A 20,761-nucleotide genomic window follows, 5' to 3' on the forward strand; every position below is an offset into this window, starting at 1 on the left:
GGGTGAGTTCTGCCAATCCCTGAGACAACATGTACAGTGCCGATATAAATTGATAAAATACCTGTCGAGCTGACGCATCTGATTTTACTAAGGGAACTACATCAGTATTTGAAGAGAATCTTTGCCTCATTCCTCATCCTTCTTAAGCTGAGGTTTCCTTGCCATTGACAAGTGGGGTAGAGTTTTACCCGTGGTGACAGGAGAACTTGCCATAATTAGGTTTTAACTGCCACGGGCTTGTAGACAATCTGGGATAATTAGTGGGGTCACAGCTCCACAGGGATTTGCTTAAAGGACATTTCGACCCTTTGGTCTCATGGGTTCCACTGCTTGGTTTATTGCATCTGAAAATAATAAACGGCATTCAATGAAGCTCCAGCAATAATAATGCATCCCAAATGTCAATTTTTGCCATGCCCCCAAGACAGAAAGAATATTAAAAGAGGCTGCAAAGCTTCTCTTCCCAGGACCTTCTCAGTCCCCAGCAGCAGCATCCTGCTGGTGAAGGTGGATAGGCTCATTTTGAGGTGATGGTCTCCATCTCCAGCATCCTCCCATGGCCACGGACAACATCAACAGGACTGGGAGCAGAATAAAAAGCCTTTGCAGAGATGCAAATCCAGGGTCACCCAGACCTCTAGTTGCCCACACCTCTATGCCAAGAGGTCACAACGTTGTGGCTCAAGCATCACCAAGGTTTGGGGAAGCAATGGTGATCCCATACCAAGCGTTGCACACCAGCTGTATCCATCCCACAGGAATCTCAGGACACCTACTCGCATCATGGAGCAGTCACAAGGTACCTGTGTTGCCTCGGGTGGACCCAAAAACCAGCTATGAGCTTCCTGTGGCCACCAGAGCCTCAGCAGACAGCAGGAGTTTCAGAGCCCACCAGAAAATGGGAATATATTTGCTGCTGTAGCAGAGTGCCAGGAGCCTTCGCTGGGTTGTTAGTCACTGTTAATGACTACACCCTGCCCTAATATTTAATTTACAAAGGATAAACTGCCACTTGGATTAATTCAGCATGATGAGTGCTGAGTAATTTGGAGAATAAAAGAGAGGGAAAAATTGCTGTCAGTTTGAGAAGTGAATTTGTAACGAGCTCTGCCATCAGCCTTCGGAACTCATGCCGGCAGAAGGGTTTGCCAGGGCATGGGCAGAGACTGTGCCATCTACCACAGCCAAAATGCTCCCATGAGGGTGGCAAGGCCAAAGCAGGAGCCAGGCAAGCAGGATCTGTTCAGAAAGGAGGAAGGGAATGCCCTCAGCAGCATCTGCTCCAGAGAGACAAGAATGTGGCGATTCATGCCCAGCACAAGCCGGCTTTGTCCTGCATCACCTCAGGCTCACCCTTCCTCAAGCCACAGCCTGAGAATGTCATCTGGCTTTGCAGGCACAGCCCCAGGACCTCAATTAATTCTTTGAAGGCTGCAGATCCATCAGAATTCTTCCTCCTGACCCCTTTCTTTGGGACAGGCAGAGGCAGCCTCCACCCTGGGCCCCATGCACCCCCTGCTCTCCAGTGCAGTCTCCCAGGAAAACAATTCATCCAGCAGGAGCCAGGCAGATGGTCTGTGGAAGATGTGCTGCTTGGTCATCTATCACAGCCCTCTGAGAGTCTGTTCTCAAGACTGAAGGTGTTTTTTCAATACCCAAGGACCAGGAAGCCTTCCTTGGAGACAGGATGGGCCTGTGTGTTGCTTAACCATCTCCATTCCTAGACTGGCCTGGGTGGAGACATAAAATTGGGATGCTCCCTCACCAAAGGAGACCAAGCTCCCCCTTGGCAGAGAAAATGATTTGGTATGGAAAAAAATTCATCCCTGTCCCTTAGCAATTTAAAACCTAGGGAAGGGGAGAGCCATGGGACAGGCAACTCCACTGACCATGTCCAGATCCTAAAGCTCCTTAAGCTCCCCAAATCAACGGGCCTGCTCTGCTCAGGAGGTGAGTAGAGCTGAAGCAAGAGGGAAAGGCTCCCACAGCAGATCACTGCAGCTTTCTTACTACGGATTGCACTTGAAGACTCCAAGAATAATTTGGAAAACACCTCTAAGATCACCAACCTCAACTGTTCAGCCAAGAAATGGGAATTTCTGCAGAGAAATATGGGAAGGTGGCTGCATCCAGCTGCTCTGCCTCTCCCTGCTGCTAAAAGGCATCAGAGAGCTGCCTGACCTCAATATTTATAAATGGGATGAGCTGAGCAGAGCCCCAGGGCAGCTCCAATGATGGCACTTTGCTCCAGCCTGCACTCCGGCACAGCCAGCAGCCTGGAAAAAATAAATCACATCTGGGTTTTCCACCATCAGCAAAAAACCCTTTTAGAGCTCAGGGTGTGGAGAGGAGCAAAGAACTGGGGTAGCAGCGAGATGATTCCTGCAATTACATCCCTGGTTACAACCAGAAACCAGAGCCCTTTTTGGCACCAAGAACTCATGAAGTTTTCAAAGGTTGGTGCTCAGTGGAGAAGCTGCCAGGAAGCCAATGGCTAGGTGGCCAAGGAAGCTCCCTGCATAAAGAAAAGTCAGGCCTTTCACCAAAATGAATCACTGAATCCAACTCTTGACACTCTCCCTTCCTGCCACCACCTTAGCAGGAGGAAGCGCACCACTATTTATTTCTGAGGGGCTTTAACCCATAATCCTTGCAGACCCTTAAGCAGCCTCTGTCAGAAAGGGGCTGCCCTGCACACGAGGCTGTTTCAGACACAGATGACTAAGGAGCAGCAGAGGGGTGATGGTTCTCAGGCTGGGGATCAGGCAGCACACAGCACTTGTCTCCACACAGCCAGACAGGAAGGGTGAGGACTCGGGTTAGTCACGGAGTTCTTTGGAGCAAGGCACCCCTCCCTGCTCAGGGAAAGCACAGTCTTAACTCCCAGGGGTAAATCTGTAGGAAAGAAACACGTGAAGCTTTGAGGATTAGCAGGGTTTTTTGGGCCTATCCATCCACCTGTTACCCTATTTGGGCTGACATCTGGGGACAGGTGGAAGAGATGGATACACACCATACACTCCCACCCAAACCCCTCTGCTCACAGCATCCCACAGGTGCCCAGTCTGAGAGGTCAAATCCAGCACACCCAAAGGAGTTTATTCAAACACTGTTTTAATAGACTTGAACAGACAACATGGTTTCCATAGCAAAGGATCATCAGCCCCACCTTGTACAAAAAGAGTTTAAAAACATAAAAGGAACACAACCTTAAAAAAACGCCCAAGAATGGGTATTTATTTTTTAAAAAATTATACAAAAGCACCTCTGCCTCCTCACACTTTTCCTGCCTCCTGGAACTTCTTAAAGAGGGGTTCATCAGCCCGCAGGGGGAAGGTCAGAGCCCGTTTCTGGTAGTACATGGAGTCCATGGCCAGGTTGTCGATGACGTCGGTCAGGAGATGGGCTCTCTCCACGGAGCTGCCCGGCGCGTCGTAGCCCAGGGCAGTGAAATGCACGTGCAGGTGGTGGTAGGAGGGCTGGTAGTGCAGGTAGATCCGCAGCTGGGAGCCGGGCACGCCAAAGCGCTTCACTATGGCCTCCTGCAGAGGGGAAACAGGGCTCAGCTATGGCAAAACCTTGGAATGGATGGGAAAGAGCACCCCTGGATGGCAGGAAAGGTGTAGAGAGAGGTAAAAAGGAGTTCAGCTTCCTCACAGCAAGGGAAAGGGGGACGTTTGGAAGGACAGAACTCTTCTCCATCCTCCATTTCAGCCTCTGCAGGAAAAGAGCGAGACCTCCAGCTGCCCCACTTTTAACTCTCCATGATGGGATGTGCTATCCACCCCTATCGTTTTCCCTTTCACCCTTATCGCCCCAACTAATTGGAAAAGTAACAGGGATCCGTTACCAGCCAGTGTAATTAAAGCTATGAACAGCAATGGCAAATTCCGGCATGCCGGCTCTGCTCGCTGCAATCCCCTGGCTAATCTCTTAATTAATCTCCCACCTTCCCTAGTGCAATTACTTTCCAAATTCTAACACAGCAAAGGAAAGAGAAGCTACTGCACAACCATCTCCCAAACACACCCTGTGGAAAAAACACATCAACCAGTGAGAACAGGCAAGGGATTGGGACAGGGTTATTAATATGAAGAGCTCAATGCTAACGGGAAGTACAGAGCATTCCTACAGCACCTGGATGTGGCATGATCTGGGGAAGGTGCTGATGGAGAGCAGGAGCCAGGCTGTCCAGGCAGACATGGCAACACAGCCTTGTTTCATGACTCATGTCCTGAGGAGCAGTCCCCAGGGAGATACTGTGCCAGAAAACCCAGGGAGTGCCTTTGCAGAGGCAGCTGAGCTCTCCCTGGCCAGGACAGCAGCGTGGGACCAGGCTCACACTCACCTTCCCTTCCTGCAGGACGTTCCTCAGCAGCGGGAGGTGCTCGGCCGTGAGGTCCCGCAGAGACTTGATCTCCCGGCGGTGCACGAGGGCGATCAGGTACAGGTCATCCAGCTGCAGAGACACAGGGTGGGCATGGAGGGGACAGAAACAGCACATGGAGGCAGCCCTGCTTTGGACCTAACATGCCATTCACAGCTTCTCAGGCTGTTACATAGGGATCCTGGTGCCATACGGGGATATTTGTGCTGCACAGGGATACTTGTGCCATACAGGGACATTTCTGCTACACAGGGGTACTTGTGTTACACAGGGTTATTTGTGCTACACAGGATTACTTGTGCCAAACAGGGATTCTTGTGTCATGCAGGGATATTTGTGTTACACGGGGATTTTTGTGTTATAAAGGGATTCCTGTGTCATACCGGGATACTTGTCCTCAACACTCATATGGGGCTGAATCTCCCAGTATGGGATGAGCTCACCCACAATCCCACTGCACCTCAAAGCACTATTTCTGTGAAACTGGGTTTTGTCCAGAAATGAGTAGAAGAGAACAGCCTCATCCCAGCCCATAAACAGTGGGATCACAAATACCTTCTCAGCTTTACAGGCAGATGGAGTGACCAGCCCTCTCACACTCTGAGCATTGTGCTGCCCTTCCCACCTTCACATCTTCCTGAGCAACTCAAAAAGGCTTTGTCTGTATGACTGGAGGCTGGAGACCAGGTGCTGGCACCCACCCAGATATCTGGAGTCACTAAGCACTTGCCAACACCCCCCATGCACACCCCAGATTTCTCAGTGACAGCTGAGCTGCAGCCTGCTCAGATGAACCTCTACAATGAACCACTGTCGAGGCCTATGAGCCTACAGGGGGAAAAGCAACAGCAATGCCCTGGAGAGATGCACCTTAGGCTCTGGGCATTCCTCAGAGCTCAGGGTGAGGAAAGAAGCTTCCATCACGGTATTCTGCAGCACTAAGTTCATTTCTATCAGTTCTGTCCTCCCCACTGGCCTGGTGGCCTTCCCTACCCCTTTTACCCTTATATGTTCATGTTCTAGTAAGTTCTCCCTTCTCTGTTACCCCACTGGTTTATGTAACCCTGCCCATCCACCCTGGCATTCCCACATAGGCCCTTCCCTGTGCACCTCCCCTGTGCCCTCAAGACCATTGGATCCCTGATGCTTCTCTGTCCCCTCTTTCCCTGTATTTATACCCTGGACTCTCCTTTGTCTTTGACCCCTGGACCCCTTCAGGGTGCTGGAGCTCCATGCCTGGAGCCTCCCGTGCCTTCCCACCGAGCTGCTCTCTGTGTGTGTGTGTGTGTGTGTGTGTGTGTGTGTGTGTGTTGGTGTGTGTGTTGGTGCTCTTGTAGCTCCTGCCTGCTGCTCTCAGGGAAGGTTGCGTCCACCACCACTGCAGACTGCAACAAGCCACAGGACTAAAACTGAAACTGGTAACTCCCCTCGTGATAAGCTCACTACTTTTCCACTGTGCAAACAGCTAGCCACTTGTGAATCCCATCAGTTCTATAAATAACAATTTTCAATACCTAATTGGTCACTCCACAAACCCAGGGCAGTTAAATTATGTCCCTTGAGCAGCTCTCAGACAAATTTTTGGCATCCCCTTGAAGCACTCAGCACATTCAGTGTTTAACATGACACAAAGTTGCAGATCATTACACGTAAAAAAAAAAAATAAATCCCAGTCTCCTCCAGTTCAGTTAGTGGCTGTATAATTTAAACACTGGAAAGCAAAGGGTTTGGGTATTTGAGATCCAGAAGATCTCTTCAGGGCTGTGAGAAACCCAATGCAGCTCTTTGGAGATAGATGCTTGTCTCAGAGGATGCTCTCAGGACCCTTCACAAAGCTCTTGAAGCACAGAGCTGTTCCTGTACCCAGCCACCACAGCCATGCTCAGGGTTCCATTTGATTCCCCTGCACAGCTCCAGAAAAAGATGGTGTAGCAGCTTGTGCTCTTTGGCTCCAGGCTGGCTGGTGAGAGGATAAGCAAACAGCTCTTCTCCTTAGAACAACATCTGCATGTTGCTGTTTGAAACAAATAAGCCTGTTGCTAAAAAGGCCTGCAATGATGTCATGCCAGGCATCACTTCAGGCAACGCCTCAGGACTCCTGCAGATTTGAAACCAACTCAAAAGATGTGAAAGAAAAAAACCAGACCAAAAAAAAGTTTTAAAAACAGCCCAAGAAACCAATTCAAACCATTATGATGGTTGGGCAGCAGCACCCAGAAGGCTGAGGCCAGCAGATATCACAGTGCTAAAGGGAATTTTCCCCCTCATCCAGCAGTCTGAAATAACTGCAGGTGAATTAATAGGATCTGTGGGCCAGGGACTAAAGGAGTGAGGCCACACTGCTGAAAGGACTTCTGAGGGAGGGCTCAGAGAATCCTGCTGGGAGCTGCATTCTCACCTCCCTGATTTCATTCAGCAGCCCTGCCTGTCAGGTGGGATGTGGCAGAAGGAACTGGTGCTCCCTGGCCGCCCCAGGGCTGTCAGGATCAGCTCTGGCTCAGTGCCACCCACAGCCAAGAAGGAATTCCTTGGCTCAAAGGCAACCTGGATGCTGTCTTGCCTGCCTGGGAAGAGATCAGCAGTGCAAAGGGCCTGGATAGCTCCAGGGATGACTGGGGTGCACACAGCAGCCCAGCAGCTGTGCAGAAGTCCCGAAGATCCTGTTCAGCACTCCAGAGGCAATAGGAACACAGGGAAGCCTCCCCTAAGGACAAATCCTACCACTGAGGCACTCCCTGACCACACCAGCTGGGAGCTGTGGCTGCAGCAGGTTTCTGGAGAAACCCAAAGCACAAATTTTAGCCCTTCTATGATTTTAGCCCAATCCTGATGCGAGTAGCAAAGCTTGGTTTAGCACACAAGGATATCCACCGAGGCTCTGCTCACAGCCTGGAAAGGGAAAACATGCTGCATATTTTAGGATCCCTAAATATTGCTCCACTGGTAGGGCACTGAACAGGACACATCCTACAAGCTGGACATGTATCCCCTGTGCTGCAAAATCTCATCAGGAAGAAGGGTGTGCCTCTGGTGACCAAGTGGAAATTCGAGCTTAGTTAGCCCATCACCACTTGACAGGGAATTTTTGGAGTAAGTGATGTACAAGGAATTCACAGGGATCAGACACTGCCCTGCAGGGACTCCCCAGGACAACTCAGCTCTGCACCACAACATTTGCTCCTTGCACAGACACACAGGATGGAGTTGCCCACCAGCTGCCTTGTGTTCCCATTTTTTGAGTTTTAATTTCCATTTCTAAGTCTTAATCATACAGCAACTCTCACCACATGCCCCGTGCAGAGGCATATGAGGATCAGAAACACGATGGGAACTTTTTTTGATGACACCAACTTCAAGGGAGGGGTGTGTGTATGGAGTTTCACCTCCCCAAATTTAAAGCAAGAAAGGGAGCCAGAACCCAAGGGATAATTCTCAATTTAGAATTACAACGTGGTCTTAAAAATCACTTTCACCAAGCGGCCACTCCCACAAAGGGTAAAGCAGCTGCTCATCAGCCAAGAACCACCCGTTTAACACTGTTAAGGAGAGTTAATTGCAGCAACCAAAGGACAATACAGCTGCCTGTTTGCACCTCAAGTCAAGGTTTGGGCAAAAAAAAAACAACAAAACAAAAGAGCAGACAAGTTCAGCAGAACAAATACAAAGGATTTTGGTTCAAACACATCCTGACAACATTTGGGCTGGTATGGACAAGTGAAAGTGAAGCTAATAAATACATCTCAGGAGCAGAGAGAACAGCCTGGGTCTGCAGCATCCCTAATGAGCTTGTGCTGAAAGGCCCTGGCAATGGCATCACTAACAACAGTGTGCACAGAAACCTACTCAGACTCTCTCATGGTGCTCTTAGTAGTCTGAAAGTGGACATTTCCTCTGGATTACGTTCAGACAGGCAGCATTAGAGAAGCAAACTGACCTGGTTTTGATTCCACTTCAAATCTGGAACCAGAACAAAGCCATTGGAAGGATCTGGGTTTTCATGGACGATTCGATCAGCCTCAGCTTTCTTCTCCAGGATATTATACACCCACTGAAAGAGAAATATGTGTTTTATTAATCAGCAGAGAATTAAAAAAACAACACCTCAGGCACATTTAGCCCTAGCTCATGGATTACTGCATATTCTCTGCAACTTGAATATATTAAAAAATCCACCAATTTTATTTTAAATGACCAAATAATTTATAATTAATTAGCCATAAAACACTTAATCAACCAATAGACTCCAGAATATTCTGAGCACTTCGGTAAAAAGCAGTCGAACCCAGGTCTTGTGGGGTTCAGCACACACCTCCTGCTGCACTACGGGGCTGTTTACATCTTTTTTATCCCCCAAGCTGCAGCAAAATCTTTACAATCAGGTCTGGGAAGGGAACTTGGCTGACTCTGTTCCCTGTTCAAAGAGGAAGGAGCAGAGTTGGATGTGGCTCTGGCTGCTGGCAGCTCTCTGCAAGGATACAAAAGGCCTGTGGGTTTTTTTGGGCAATGCATGTCTCTTGGCTCTCTGGCTGATTAGAAAACAGCTCACCACTCTTCTTCTTCCATACTTAAGGTTCCAGCCTCCAGCCTGCCTGTAATCCCTGCTCTGGTTATCCCCCCGTGCTCCTCCTGCAAGGCAAAGCACCATTCAGAGAAGAGTTATGGAAATGGAAGATACCAGGAGAGAAAAGCATCTTTGCTCTCCCTGCCTCAGCCACCTCCAGCATCCTTCTTTACACTTCCAAAATGCATGTTATGCTCTAGCTTAAGCACTGGACTGGTAAGAGAGTCCTCAGCCAGGTCCCTGGAAGGTGGTAACACAAGCCAGCAGGGAATTGCTAAAGCTTGAAGTTGAAAATGTTTGGAAACATCCTTTTCCTCACCAAATATAGGTCTGAAATATTCTGGCTGCTTCAGGTGGGTAGGGAAGGTGCAGCCAGTTTCACAAATACACCAAATGAGCTGGGCTGGCAGTGCTGTGCACACCAGACACTTTGAGGGAAATCCATCAAGAGTTTCATTAATCTAATAAACACTCTGGATTGTTGCAAACTGACCTGAATACATCTGGAGGGAAAAAACTACTTCTCATCCCTTGATCTGGGATTTTTGGCTTAAATTGCTCTCCTTTCTTCTTAGCATCATCTTAGAGATTAGATTCTTCAGGTGATTCTCAAAAACACAGCACAAGCTCACTCTGCTCCATAACCCCAGGAGGGAAGTTCAGAGGGAAGCTCAGCAGAAAATGGACATTTGCCTTTTGTTGAGGTTTTTAAGCCCGCTCTGATCACAAGTGCCAAACTATCAGTGTCCTAAATAAGTTCACTGATCAGATGAGCTGAATTTTAAACCCAAGGCTGCCTCATGACGGGCAGGTCCTTGGCTGACTGCTCCTGCTGCTCCCAGCAAGCAGAACACATGTCCAGAGACTAGCACCACAATAAAACCATTATCCTGAAAGCATCCACACTTTGTATCTTCCAGCAGGAAACACAGACACCTCTGTAGTCCCCTGGTATTTCTGTCACCCCTCACATTTTCCCTTCCACTTGGCAAAACCAGTTGGATAAAGACAAGGAACAGCATTATTAAATCCCAGAGGTCAAGGACTGAGCATGATTTCTCAGCAGATGCTCCTGATGGTCACCAGGAACATGTTTCCATGTACTGAAATCAGCTCACAAGAGGCAGAGTGAGAGCTCAAGCAATTCCTGAAGGCAGCTGCTACACCAGAAAACGAAAGAAATTTGGGAGCAAAAGCACAGAGAAAATATTCCATGAAGGCTGTGGCCTGGAAGAAACCCACACTTGCCTTTCTCCAGCTAATAAAGGTTGCAGTCTAAGGCAGCAGGGAAGATGGGGGAAGGCAGAGGGGAGCATCCAAGGCTCCTGGTTAGTTGTGGGGAGTTGTTTTTAATGGAGAGCCTCAGCAGCCCCAGGATTTAGTTTATTCCCTCTTCTGCAAAGGCTGGCATGAGCTGATTCCTACAGATATGTATTCCTTTGGTCTCTAAAGGAGAAATACAGGAAGATGAACACTCAAAAAGGATAAAGCCAAGGAAAAAGATGGGGTTGACTGGGGCAAGTAGCACGCTAAAAGTAACAGTTTCACCACATGGAATACAGACTGAGGGGCTGAATGGCAGGAGGAGTGAGCTGTGATGCAGGAATCCAAGCACAATCTGTGCCTTTCCATTTCTACAACTACCCAGAGACTCCTAAGAAGCCCAGTGACCAACGCCCAGGAACCGAACTTTGGAAAGGAGAAAAAGACTCAGCGTTTCTCCAGAAACCTTGGGAAAGGCAACTTGAATTCCAGCTCCAAGCAAACAATTTTCTGCAAAGATGGAAAAGGATGTCCCAGCCAACCAAATAAGAGGGGACAGCACTATGGAGCTGACAATGCAACCAACAGGGAGATGAGGCAGAACACTCCCAGCTCTCCAGCCTGGGCTTCAGAGAAGCCTTCTGACAGCAGCATTTTGACAGAGGAGACCAAAGGCATGTGTGTCTGCAGGAGAGGGCATGGTACCCATACCTGGATGCTGAAGCTCTGGGACTGGACGAAGGGCAGGGTTATGTTCTTGTAATCCTCCCAGGTTTCACGAATGAGGTGCACTTCCTGACGGAGATATTTCTGGATGTGTTTCTCCGTGGCAGGGTACACCACTGTGGCTTTGATCTCTAGGAACAAACACATTGACCAAGTTACCAACCACATTGCTTCCTTCAGTCCCCAACAAATCTGTTTTCCCTTCCAAAAAATGCCACATTAAGACATTTTGAAGAGAGGGTGAGGGAGAATGGACATGGAAAGCAAACAAGTGCTTTAACCTCCTGCACAGCTGCTGCTTTTCTGGAGGAAGAAAAAGCCAAGGGCACCGCCAGGGCTTTCCAGTTCAGGTGGAGGACTCTGCTGTCTGAGTTTTTCCACACTTGTTCTTTCACACCTATTAGCAGCATCGGGGCAGAGATGGGGCTCCCAGGGCAGTGTTTATGTGCAGTCAACAACCAGGACAGAAACACCACCCTGGGGACAGAGACACATCTTCATACTTAAATTCAAAGCTCACAGGACGCACCCAGCAACTTCATCCAACCACAAACCCAGATGAACTCCAAGGAATAGCTTCTTCCCAGAGCTCAGTCAGAGCGCTTGGCCTCGAGCCCCAAGTACAGGAGGCAAAGAAGTCAAAGGCACAGGGAGAGATTCAAAGCAAACAACATGAGCTGATAAGTCAACACAGCTCACGATGAGCCAAGGGAAGAGCGCTGAGTGACTCTTTGCTCACAAAACGCACTTCAGTATTTACCCTGGCAAAAAGAAAAGATTTTCTGTTTGCCTCAAGATTGGAACTTTGCTGCATTTCTGTGACACTGAACAGGATGCAAATGCTCACCTTGTCAACCTGGTAGCTCTGATATCAGTAGCAGTACACCCTACACACACACAGGGCCAAAACACACGGCAAACATCCGTCTTTGGCCAGGATTGGATGTGTGATACAGAGCTTGTCACAAAGGCAGGCTGCTTTTGTGATACAAAGTTCCAAGGGCAGAGGAGTGTCTCTGCCTTCCCAGCTGACACAGAGCTGCTATAAACTTCAGTGCATGAAGGAGAAAAGTCAAAAGTCCCACGAGCCTGGGCAAACCCCAGGCAGACTGACTGAGGTACTGTGAACGCTGCAGTCTGTGCCCAGCGTCTGCCACAGAAACCCACGGGCTGCACACACAGCAGGGAACCAAAGTTGTACTTGAGTACATATACAGGCTAGCTAGACACCGAATATAAACACCTATTTGTTCCCAGAGCCAGGATTTAGAGTGGTTTGAGTCTTTTTTAGTTTTCTGCTTTCTGTTTTTTTAAGGTCAGCACTGCACAATCTGAGAGACTCTGCCTTTTCATTCCATGCCAAACCCAGCTTAATGAAATCCACAGGAAAATGCTGGTAACATGAAATATGAAAATGCAAACCACAAGGGCAGTCTGGTCTGATTCCCACCACACACATGTTCAAACAAGGTTGTTTTCCAGGACCCAATTAGCACTTCTAGCAGGATGATGTAATACCAAAGGAAAAAAGACAAGGCTGTAGCTCTCCTCACTTAAAAAGATCAGCAAAGCACTGGGGAGAAAACAAAAAAGGCTAAAGATAAAATACCACAGCCAGCCTCAGGCTGAAACTTTCACAATTTGATTTTATACCCCAAAAATAGAGCAAGAACTACAGTAGAAGCCCCTCAGTGCTGGGTGGTGATAACCACAGTGCGTGGGGGTGCAGGGGACCCATAATGGCTTCTCTGGCACCTCCCCAACTTGGGGGCGGCTGTTCATGGTGCAGAGAGAGCTCAGGGTGCTTTAAATGAGAGATCATAGAACTCAATGTGCAGCTGCAGCTGAGCAGATGTTTGGAAGAGAAGGCAAGGGAAAGGCTGTGGTTCACTTATGATTATTCCCCTTCTAAAGGTCTCATCAACCCCAAAATGCCCCAGCAATGCTAATTAGCATCAATCACTGCAGCCAGAGAGGCTGTTTGATACCTGCTCAGAGCCTGACAGTCCTTAGGAGCTGCACACAGGATGCCAAGTCACAGCTGAGCCTGGGCTCGGCTGCAGGAAACATCCACAGCGAGACCAGGCTCGTCCTGAGATCTTTCCAGTGCTGGCACACAGCCACACTCCGGTTTCTAAGTCTGCTCCTGGCAGCTCCATGTGCACCGGAGCAGCACGTAGGCCGTGGGGCACCCAAAACCTGCCCTGGCCTGGAAACGGGGGTAGGGAACCGCTGGACACGTGATGTGGGTTTCTAAGCTGGCTGGAGCATCGGGGATTGTCTCTGCTCACATCTGAGTCACATCAGCCAGCCTGTTCCTGAACGCCGGCCCGGGGCCACCACAGAGCACTGTGGTTTATTCTGGAAGACAGGACTGACCATCGACTAACTGGAGGTTATAAAAAGCCAGGAGGTTTAATTGAAGGAACCTGGATGAGCAGGAGGTAGAGAACAATTGCCCAGGCTGGCCACTCTACAACACGCATTTGAGAGGAATCACCACAGTGCTCAGAAACTGCCCAAGAGAAAAGGAGGCTCAGACTGACCAGGCAAACAATTCTCCCCTCTCCTGCTAAAAGTAAGACAGGAAGGCACAACCCAAGACAAAAGGAAAAATCAGAACACCATTGGGGAACTTAAGGGTAAAAGGGCTGGATGCAGCTGCTGTCAGGAGGAGAAGACAAAGTATGAGCAGAGAGAGCTCATGCAGGTGTAGGAAAGGGCACACCAAGCTCACTAACAATGCCTCATCCCCTTCTGTTCCCAGGTCTGCCAAAATCCCCCTCCAGCTCCACACATCAGTGAGGAGAGGCCTTGCACTCTCTTCTCCCGCCCCACTGCAGCATTAACACTACTGCCAGCCTGTTTTAGACAGATGTAACCCTGCCAGGAAGCCACAAGAAGCACACAGGGCAGGCAACCTATTCAAAAAAGCAGAGGTGCTTTTTCCTCTCTTCACTAATAGGAAGTGGAGCTTTCATTTATAAGCTCCCTAATCAACCTCACCATCAGGTGCAGGAAGGTGCCAAGGCAGGGGAACAACAGGCAAGTCAATTTGAGCTCTTGCAGGCTTTTTTCCCTCTTTCTTGCTGCACCCAGCTCTGAGCTGTCTTCTCACCACCAGGTGGGAAGACAGCACTTTGGATGCAGCCCTTTATGCCCTAAGTAAATATAGTAAACACACAACCTCCCCTTCTGCATGAACAGTCTCGATTTGGTTTTATGATCACAGCTGCAGAAGAGTCACACAGAACACTGGATTCCAACCCAGCCCCAGCCAGGTGTGCCCATGGTTTGTCCCAAACAGCTGAGGCACTTTTTGGTGAATGAATTAAAGCTGCAAAGGAAAAAACCTGCAAGAGCTCACCATTTCCAAGGCCAGCACATGCCAGGGCAAGCCAAGCATGCTGCCAGGGACTCAGCTAAGGCTGCCTGGCCCCTGGGGCTCAAGCCAGGAGGACTTAGGGGGCTCAGTGGACTTTAGCTGCAACAGGCACTGCAAAGAAAAAAGCTGCAGTTTACCACCCCTGCAAAACACAATGGCACCTCCCACCATCCTCCAAACCACCCCACATGCTCCCACAGCTTCAGCCTCAAGCTTTTTAAGTGTAAATGCAAGAAGTTTCCTTGGCTGGGCAAACCCGAGAGGCAGCCAAAGCATGGAGACACAGGGAGAAAAACCAGCCTTCCCACTGCAGCTCCTGCAAGTTTCTCCAGCTCCTCACTGCCTGAAACCAGACTCTTTTTGGGACGTGGATTACTTCCTGCATACTGAAAACTTTCCTTCCACCCTCTCCCATTTTTCCCACAATTTCTCCACCCCATGTTGGAGCAATGGAGCCAGAGCTTCTCCTGTTGTGCTTGTTTTATTATGTTTTTATCTTAAGACAAAAATATAAGAAGCTTTGGCCTGCAGCCAGGGAGCAAAGGCTCCTTAGAGAACTGGTAAAAGTCCTTAAATCATACCAGCACAGCTTTGGAGACAGTCCCACAGCAGCCAGACATGAAGAGGCTGCTTTTTGCCACAAACATATCAAGCTGTCCTTGGCAAATGGGTGTGAAGAATTAGATGTTATCAGGCAACATGCATATTGAACCATCTGTCTTTTACAATCCAACCTTTGGTAGTCATAAAATGTTTCCCTTTCTGTAAAATCAGCCCTTGCTCACCCTGCAGAGGAAAGCCAAGGCTGGGGGTTCCTCTCATACCTAGGCTTAAGCTGCCTCTTAAATCAAGGCAACATCCAGAAAGTGGCCTTAAAATAAGATGCACATGCCTGCCTTTGGTAGCAGTACAGTCACATCAGCTCTGATACACTACTCCCCACAAATTCACAAAGTCCTCTCTCCTCACTCCACGGGTTTGGGTTGCCCTTCAGACAAACTCTGACCATTACTGGCTTGTCTGCAAATGTTATTTCCCATTTTCCCTTGACACATGCAGTAAAATCAATGAGATGAGCAAGACTCATCTGGTGCTACCTTCACACTAGTGTGCTCCAAGACCAAAAAATCTCCTAAGAGTGAAATTCATCTTCCCCAAGTGAAATGTCTCTTCTGAGGTCAGAGAGAGACATTTGCTGAAGTAACATGCTTTGGCCTCCCTTTCCCATACAAACAAGTCATCATTGCATGAGGCCTGTGCTGGTTTGACTGGGCACCTGACTCTCTTCACAGAATCACCAGGTTAGAAGAGACCTTCAAGATCATCAAGTCCAACTCATGCCCTGACACCTCAACTGAACCCTGACACCCAGTGCCACCTCCAGGCTTGTTTTAAACACATCCAGGGATGGTGACTCCACCACCTCCCCAGGCAGCCATCCCAGAACTTTATCACTCTTTCTGTGAAAAACTTCTTCCTAACATCCAACCTAAATTTCCCTTGGCACAGCTTAAGGCTGTGTCCTCTTCTTCTTTCACAGTTGCCTGGGCAAAGAGAACAACTCCACCTGAGCACAGCCACCTTACAGGAGCTGTAGAGTGATAAGGTCACCCCTGAGTTTCCTTTTCTCCAGGCTAGACACCCCCAGCTGCCTCAGTTGTTCCTCACAGGGTTTGTGTTCCTAGACCCTCTCCAGCCTCGTTGCCTCCTGCGGACATGCTCAAGCATCATAACATCCTTCCCAAACTGAGGGGCCAGAACTGGACACAGCACTCAAGGTGCAGCCTCACCAGTGCTAGGTACAGGGGAAGAATGACCTCCCCGGTCCTGCTGGCCAACACAGAGGTGGGGACAAAGTGAAGGAAGTCTCTACTTCCAGCTGAATGAAGAGCCCCAAGTACCTGGGAGCACAGAGAAACAAGCTCTGGAGGCAGCTCCTCATAGCATCAGCATGAGTTACCTGCAGTCACCACTTCCTCTGTCTAAAAGTCTATCTTACCTCAGAAGCAAGAGGCTGAGTGTGGCAGGGTTCAGCTGCCCAGGATGCTGTGAAATCCCCCAGGTCAACTCCTTCATCACACAACACAGGACTGTTCCAAGAAACTGCTTAATGCCAAAGTCTGACCTTTTCTATAAAATATTTTATTGTATCCTGTAAACTTCCAAGGACGAGGAGATAAAACCCTGTAACTCTAACCCTGCAACTAAGGGGCCAACAGACCTTGGGCAAGGCCTCCCTTGGGTCTCCACATTATCACTGGACATCCCAGGTCAGTCAAACCCTGACTGCAGCTTTACAGGCAATTCTTCCTGTTTAGGTTTTTAAGCTGAATTCCTCATGTGAATTACATCTTTGGGCCGTGACTCAGCTCCAAAGGGTAATTTCCTTCCCCTCCTGACACACAGGGCTGTTTCCCTGCCAGCCCAGCTACCCACCAGCAGCTCATGCAATATGCCCACCAAACAGCCAGCTAATTGCTTCAAAAGAAGAAGCCCCCTTGCTCTCCAATCCAACTTGGGGAGCCTGGACAGCAGCTCCAGGGTCTACAGCCCCCTCCTGCTTGGGGCTGCTCAGCAACCAGAGCAAGTTGAGGAGTGCTGAGGAAAGGGATGGGAAGCAAAGATGCACCACTGGGTAACATTTCTGCAAAAATTTACCTTTCAAAGACAAATTTAAAAGCCATTAAAAAGATAAAGCTGTAGAAAGCCAGAGGCTTCTTCCCCACTCAAACATGCAGAAGGGGTTTTGCACCTGGCACAAGCCTTAAACAAAATAAGGAATTCTGTTATGAGAACAATGTGGAGTTACACAGAGCTGCAGCCAAGTGCTGTGAGGAAGGCAAAGGCCTACAGGGCTGAGCTGGAGGCAGCCCAGGGGATTTCAGTCTTGCAATGCCACCTTGTGGGAATCACTGCAACTCCTGCCGGGCTGGAATACAGCAGGCACCCAAGCAGGAGCTTTCTCAGCTAAAAAAAAGCTTTAAAGCCTTCCTACAACACCCGTGGTGTTATGGTGTTTTCCTCAGACTGAAACTCACTGTAACAAAACCTTTAATTTTGAGTTCTTCACAGGAGAAAAGAAGTTTTGCACAATTCAAGCTGACAAATCCAGACAGTGCTCCCTCCTACACCATGGGAACAGAGATAAAACAAATGCATTTTGGAAAGGCACATCAAACATCCTGAAAATTTAACTTGGCCCAGCAACAACACCTTAAGGCACTCAGATTAATTTTGACTATTAAACCTGTTTGGGTGTTATTGTGTTTACGGAAGTGTTGACATGGAATTTACCACTGCATTTCTGGAATTTAAATATGTACCAGCATTGACATGGAATTAACTGTGGAAGGTGATTCAGCTCTGCTCAGGTGAGACCCCACTTGTAGAGCTGCCTCCAGCTCTGGTGCCCTCAGGACAGGAAGAACACAGAGCCACTGGAGGAAGTCCAGAGGAGGCCAAGGAGATGCTCTGATTGGAACAGCTCTGCTCTGGAGACAGGCTGGGAGAGCTGGAGGTGTTCAGCCTGGAGAGGAAAAGGCACTGGAGAGAGTTTAGAGCCCCTACCAGTGCCAAAGGGGTTCCAGGAGAGCTGGAGAGAGACTGAGGACAAGGGATGGAGGGACAGGACACAGGGAATGGCTCCCACTGCCAGAAGGCAGGGAGGGATGGGATATTGGGAAGGGAGGCCCTGGCACAGGGTGCCCAGAGCAGCTGTGGCAGCCCCTGGATCCCTGGCAGTGCCCAGTGCCAGGCTGGACAGGGCTTGGCACAGCCTGGGACAGCAGAAGGTGTCCCTGCCCATGGCAGAGGGCTGGAACAAGACAAGCTTTAAGGTCCCTTCCAACCCAAAACAGTCTGGAATTCTGTGATTAAACTGAAGTGCCCAAAGACCATTACCACAGGGTACCTTCCCACTGGGACCAGAGTGCCCTCCACAGGATGAGAGCCTTCCACTGCAGCTCCCCAACCTGCCCATCAGTCCTTGTCAAATTTGGTTATCAACAGAGTTTTATAACACACAGATTTGTGAAACCCTCAGGAGAGGATTTCTGCCTCAGCACTTGAGGTTACTAGCACCTAGATCCTCCCCCAAATACAAGCTGCCTGTCCTTACCAGGTGACATAAAAGATGCCACCATGGGTTGAGAAGCAGCTGCATGTGCCCTGCAGACTGTTTCAAGAGAAACATTCTGGAAGGAGACAAGTCTCTCTCACCCAAGTAAGAGCACTGACAAGCACCCACAGAGAGCCTCACACCCCTGAGCCTTTCTGCACCTTCATGTACAAGGTCATCAAGCAATGGCCATTCAGTGCCTCATCAGCCGAGCCACATGCCCAGAGCATAGGAAAAGGGGGATGAAACAGGGCAGCACTCAAAGCCTCGGATGAGACATTGCCTTCAGCATGGCAACAACCCACTGACCTCCCCACCTGGGCCAGCTGTGCTGCTGTCACCAACCAGGGTGACACATCCACGTCCAGCAGTGGCACCTGCCCATCTCGCTGCATCCTCCCCTCTGGAATGGGCAGGAACCATCCAGATGCCCACCCAGGACCCCTGGGCAGGGCTGAGGGCACTCACCACTCAGCTCTGGGGGAGGGCTCAGGTAGAAGGTGCAGTAAATGTCATTGTGCATCTGCAGCTCTGCATTCATGGGCTTCTTCAGCAGGTCTGGGATCTTCTCCTCCTGGAAAGGAGTCTTTTCCAGGATGACAACAGCATCTGTGCCCTCTCCAGAGAGGCCAGTCCTCTGGAATATGAATGGATAAAGTCATCAGCAAACACAGATCCAGCACTGGGTGGACAGTTTGAGGTCAGGGATCACGGCAGACACCTCACAGCCCCCTAGACCTCGTGACCAAGCCCCCTGCAGGGCAGACACCCATCCAAAAATAAACAGCACATCTGCCCAGAAGCACAGCAAGAATTTGCTCCCACCAGGGAACACAGGTGGTTTTTGGGGGAGCAGGGGATGTGGGCAATGACTCAGCCCATCTGCACCTCCCCGGATGCTCCCAGGTTTCCTGCTGACCCATAGCACCAATTTCATCTCTGACACTTCCCAGAAAGAGGGAAAGGCAGGCGTGGGGATTTGCATCATAGTCAGAGAGCAAGTTCTGGGGCAGGGAGCACTTACTGCTGCCCTGCTCCAAGGAACCACAGCCCCTGATCCAGAGGCCTCAGTATGCTGGTTTTGGGAGGTGCTGGGTGTGGAACATCCCCCAGCATCATTCCTGTCTGTACAAGACCCAGGTGAGGCCTCACCACACCACCTGGGGCTCCCAACCCGGTCAGCTTGATAAGGAAGACGTGTGCTAATGCCTTTAACAAACAATTTTATGGGTGTTTGAAATGTGTATTAATGCCTCTATTAACTTTGGGCAGTTTGGTTCCTGAAAGAGACAAGAGTCTGCACAAGCCTGAACCTCTGAACTTTGAGGGGAAAATGACAGGTTTAAGGGAGGATATGGGGTGGGCGGTTTGGGAAGGCTCCTGGTACCTCAGCCAGTGGGAAAGGAAGGGCAACAGACAGCCGGGAGTTAGGATAAAAGGGAGGCTTCAAAAGCTCGAGACAGAAAACCCTGCGGGCATGTGCCCCAGTGGACTCTCTCCCTGCACTGGAATAAAGTGGTAGGACTCCTCTATTTCCTTTTAAACATATACCTCTGGCGCTTGTGGATTTTTCTGACACGCTCACAGGCAGAGCAGGTCTGTGCCCACCGACTCCAGACCATAAAAGCAGCCTGGAACCTCCCCATCCTCATCTCCTGCTTGGATGCTTCGGGAGACAGGTGCCGAGGCAGCTGCACGGTTCCCTCGCCATGCAGAATCCCAAGAATTCTGCACATTTTCCTGCAATGGCGGTACTATTTACAGTCCTAGAATCAGCACGCCGCTTGCAATCCATTGACACTTTAGCTACCAAGCACGAACGGCGCGCTGGAATCCAAAAGCACCAAATCACACCGCCAAGAAAGGATTGCGATGAGGTCTCCAGCCGCCCGCTCCGCCTGTTTCGGGCAGGGCCGGGCTGGAGAAGCGGGTCGGGCCCGGCTGGGCCGCCCCGGGGCTGCCGGGGCGGGGCCGCGCCCTCAGCGCGGAAAATGGCGGCGGCCGCCCCCGCCCCCCCACCGCCCGCTACCTCCGCGTGCAGGAACACGGTCTTGTCCCGCGCCGACTCCCGCAGGACGCGCCGCACCCGCAGGTCCGAGAGCGCGAAAGCGGCGGCGCCCTGAGGGGCGTCCCCGCCATTCTTCTGCTCCTCCTCCTCCCGCTTCCTCTTCGGCTGCGGGCCCTCCGCCATGGCTCGCGCCCGCCCCCGCACTGCGCACGCGCGGCGCCCCGGGGCGCGCCGGCTCGCAGCGCCCCCTGGCGGCTCGGAGGTCGCGCGCCCCCGCCGCTCCTTCCCCCACAAACGCCCGAGCGGGGGATTGA

The 20,761-nt window shown here is 50.2% G+C and overlaps 1 protein-coding gene across 1 annotated transcript; it reads right to left on the bottom strand.

Moving 5' to 3' along the window:
* Positions 1-3,080: 3,080 nt before the first annotated feature.
* Positions 3,081-20,652, bottom strand: DCPS (decapping enzyme, scavenger). The gene is made up of 6 exons (XM_021525756.4): positions 20,469-20,652; positions 18,908-19,076; positions 10,923-11,068; positions 8,322-8,435; positions 4,349-4,459; positions 3,081-3,542 (listed from the first exon to the last, which is right to left on the bottom strand). The coding sequence occupies exons 1-6, from the start codon at positions 20,628-20,630 to the stop codon at positions 3,276-3,278; spliced, it is 969 nt and encodes a 322-aa protein (XP_021381431.2). The 5' UTR covers positions 20,631-20,652; the 3' UTR covers positions 3,081-3,275.
* Positions 20,653-20,761: the final 109 nt, after the last annotated feature.

The sequence above is a fragment of the Lonchura striata genome, chromosome 24 (assembly GCF_050655825.1).
Source record: "Lonchura striata isolate lonStrDom1 chromosome 24, ASM5065582v1, whole genome shotgun sequence".
NCBI classification, from domain to species: domain Eukaryota; kingdom Metazoa; phylum Chordata; class Aves; order Passeriformes; family Estrildidae; genus Lonchura; species Lonchura striata.

Excerpts from the sequence above, each read along its gene's own strand:
- DCPS (XM_021525756.4), bottom strand. The coding sequence starts at position 20,630 with ATGGCGGAGGGCCCGCAGCCGAAGAGGAAGCGGGAGGAGGAGGAGCAG. Across the intron at positions 11,069-18,907 it reads CCCTCCCCCAGAGCTGAGTG|AGATCAAAGCCACAGTGGTG; the intron begins GTGAGTGCCCTC and ends GTTTGTTCCTAG. Across the intron at positions 4,460-8,321 it reads TGAAGTGGAATCAAAACCAG|CTGGATGACCTGTACCTGAT; the intron begins GTCAGTTTGCTT and ends GTGTCTCTGCAG.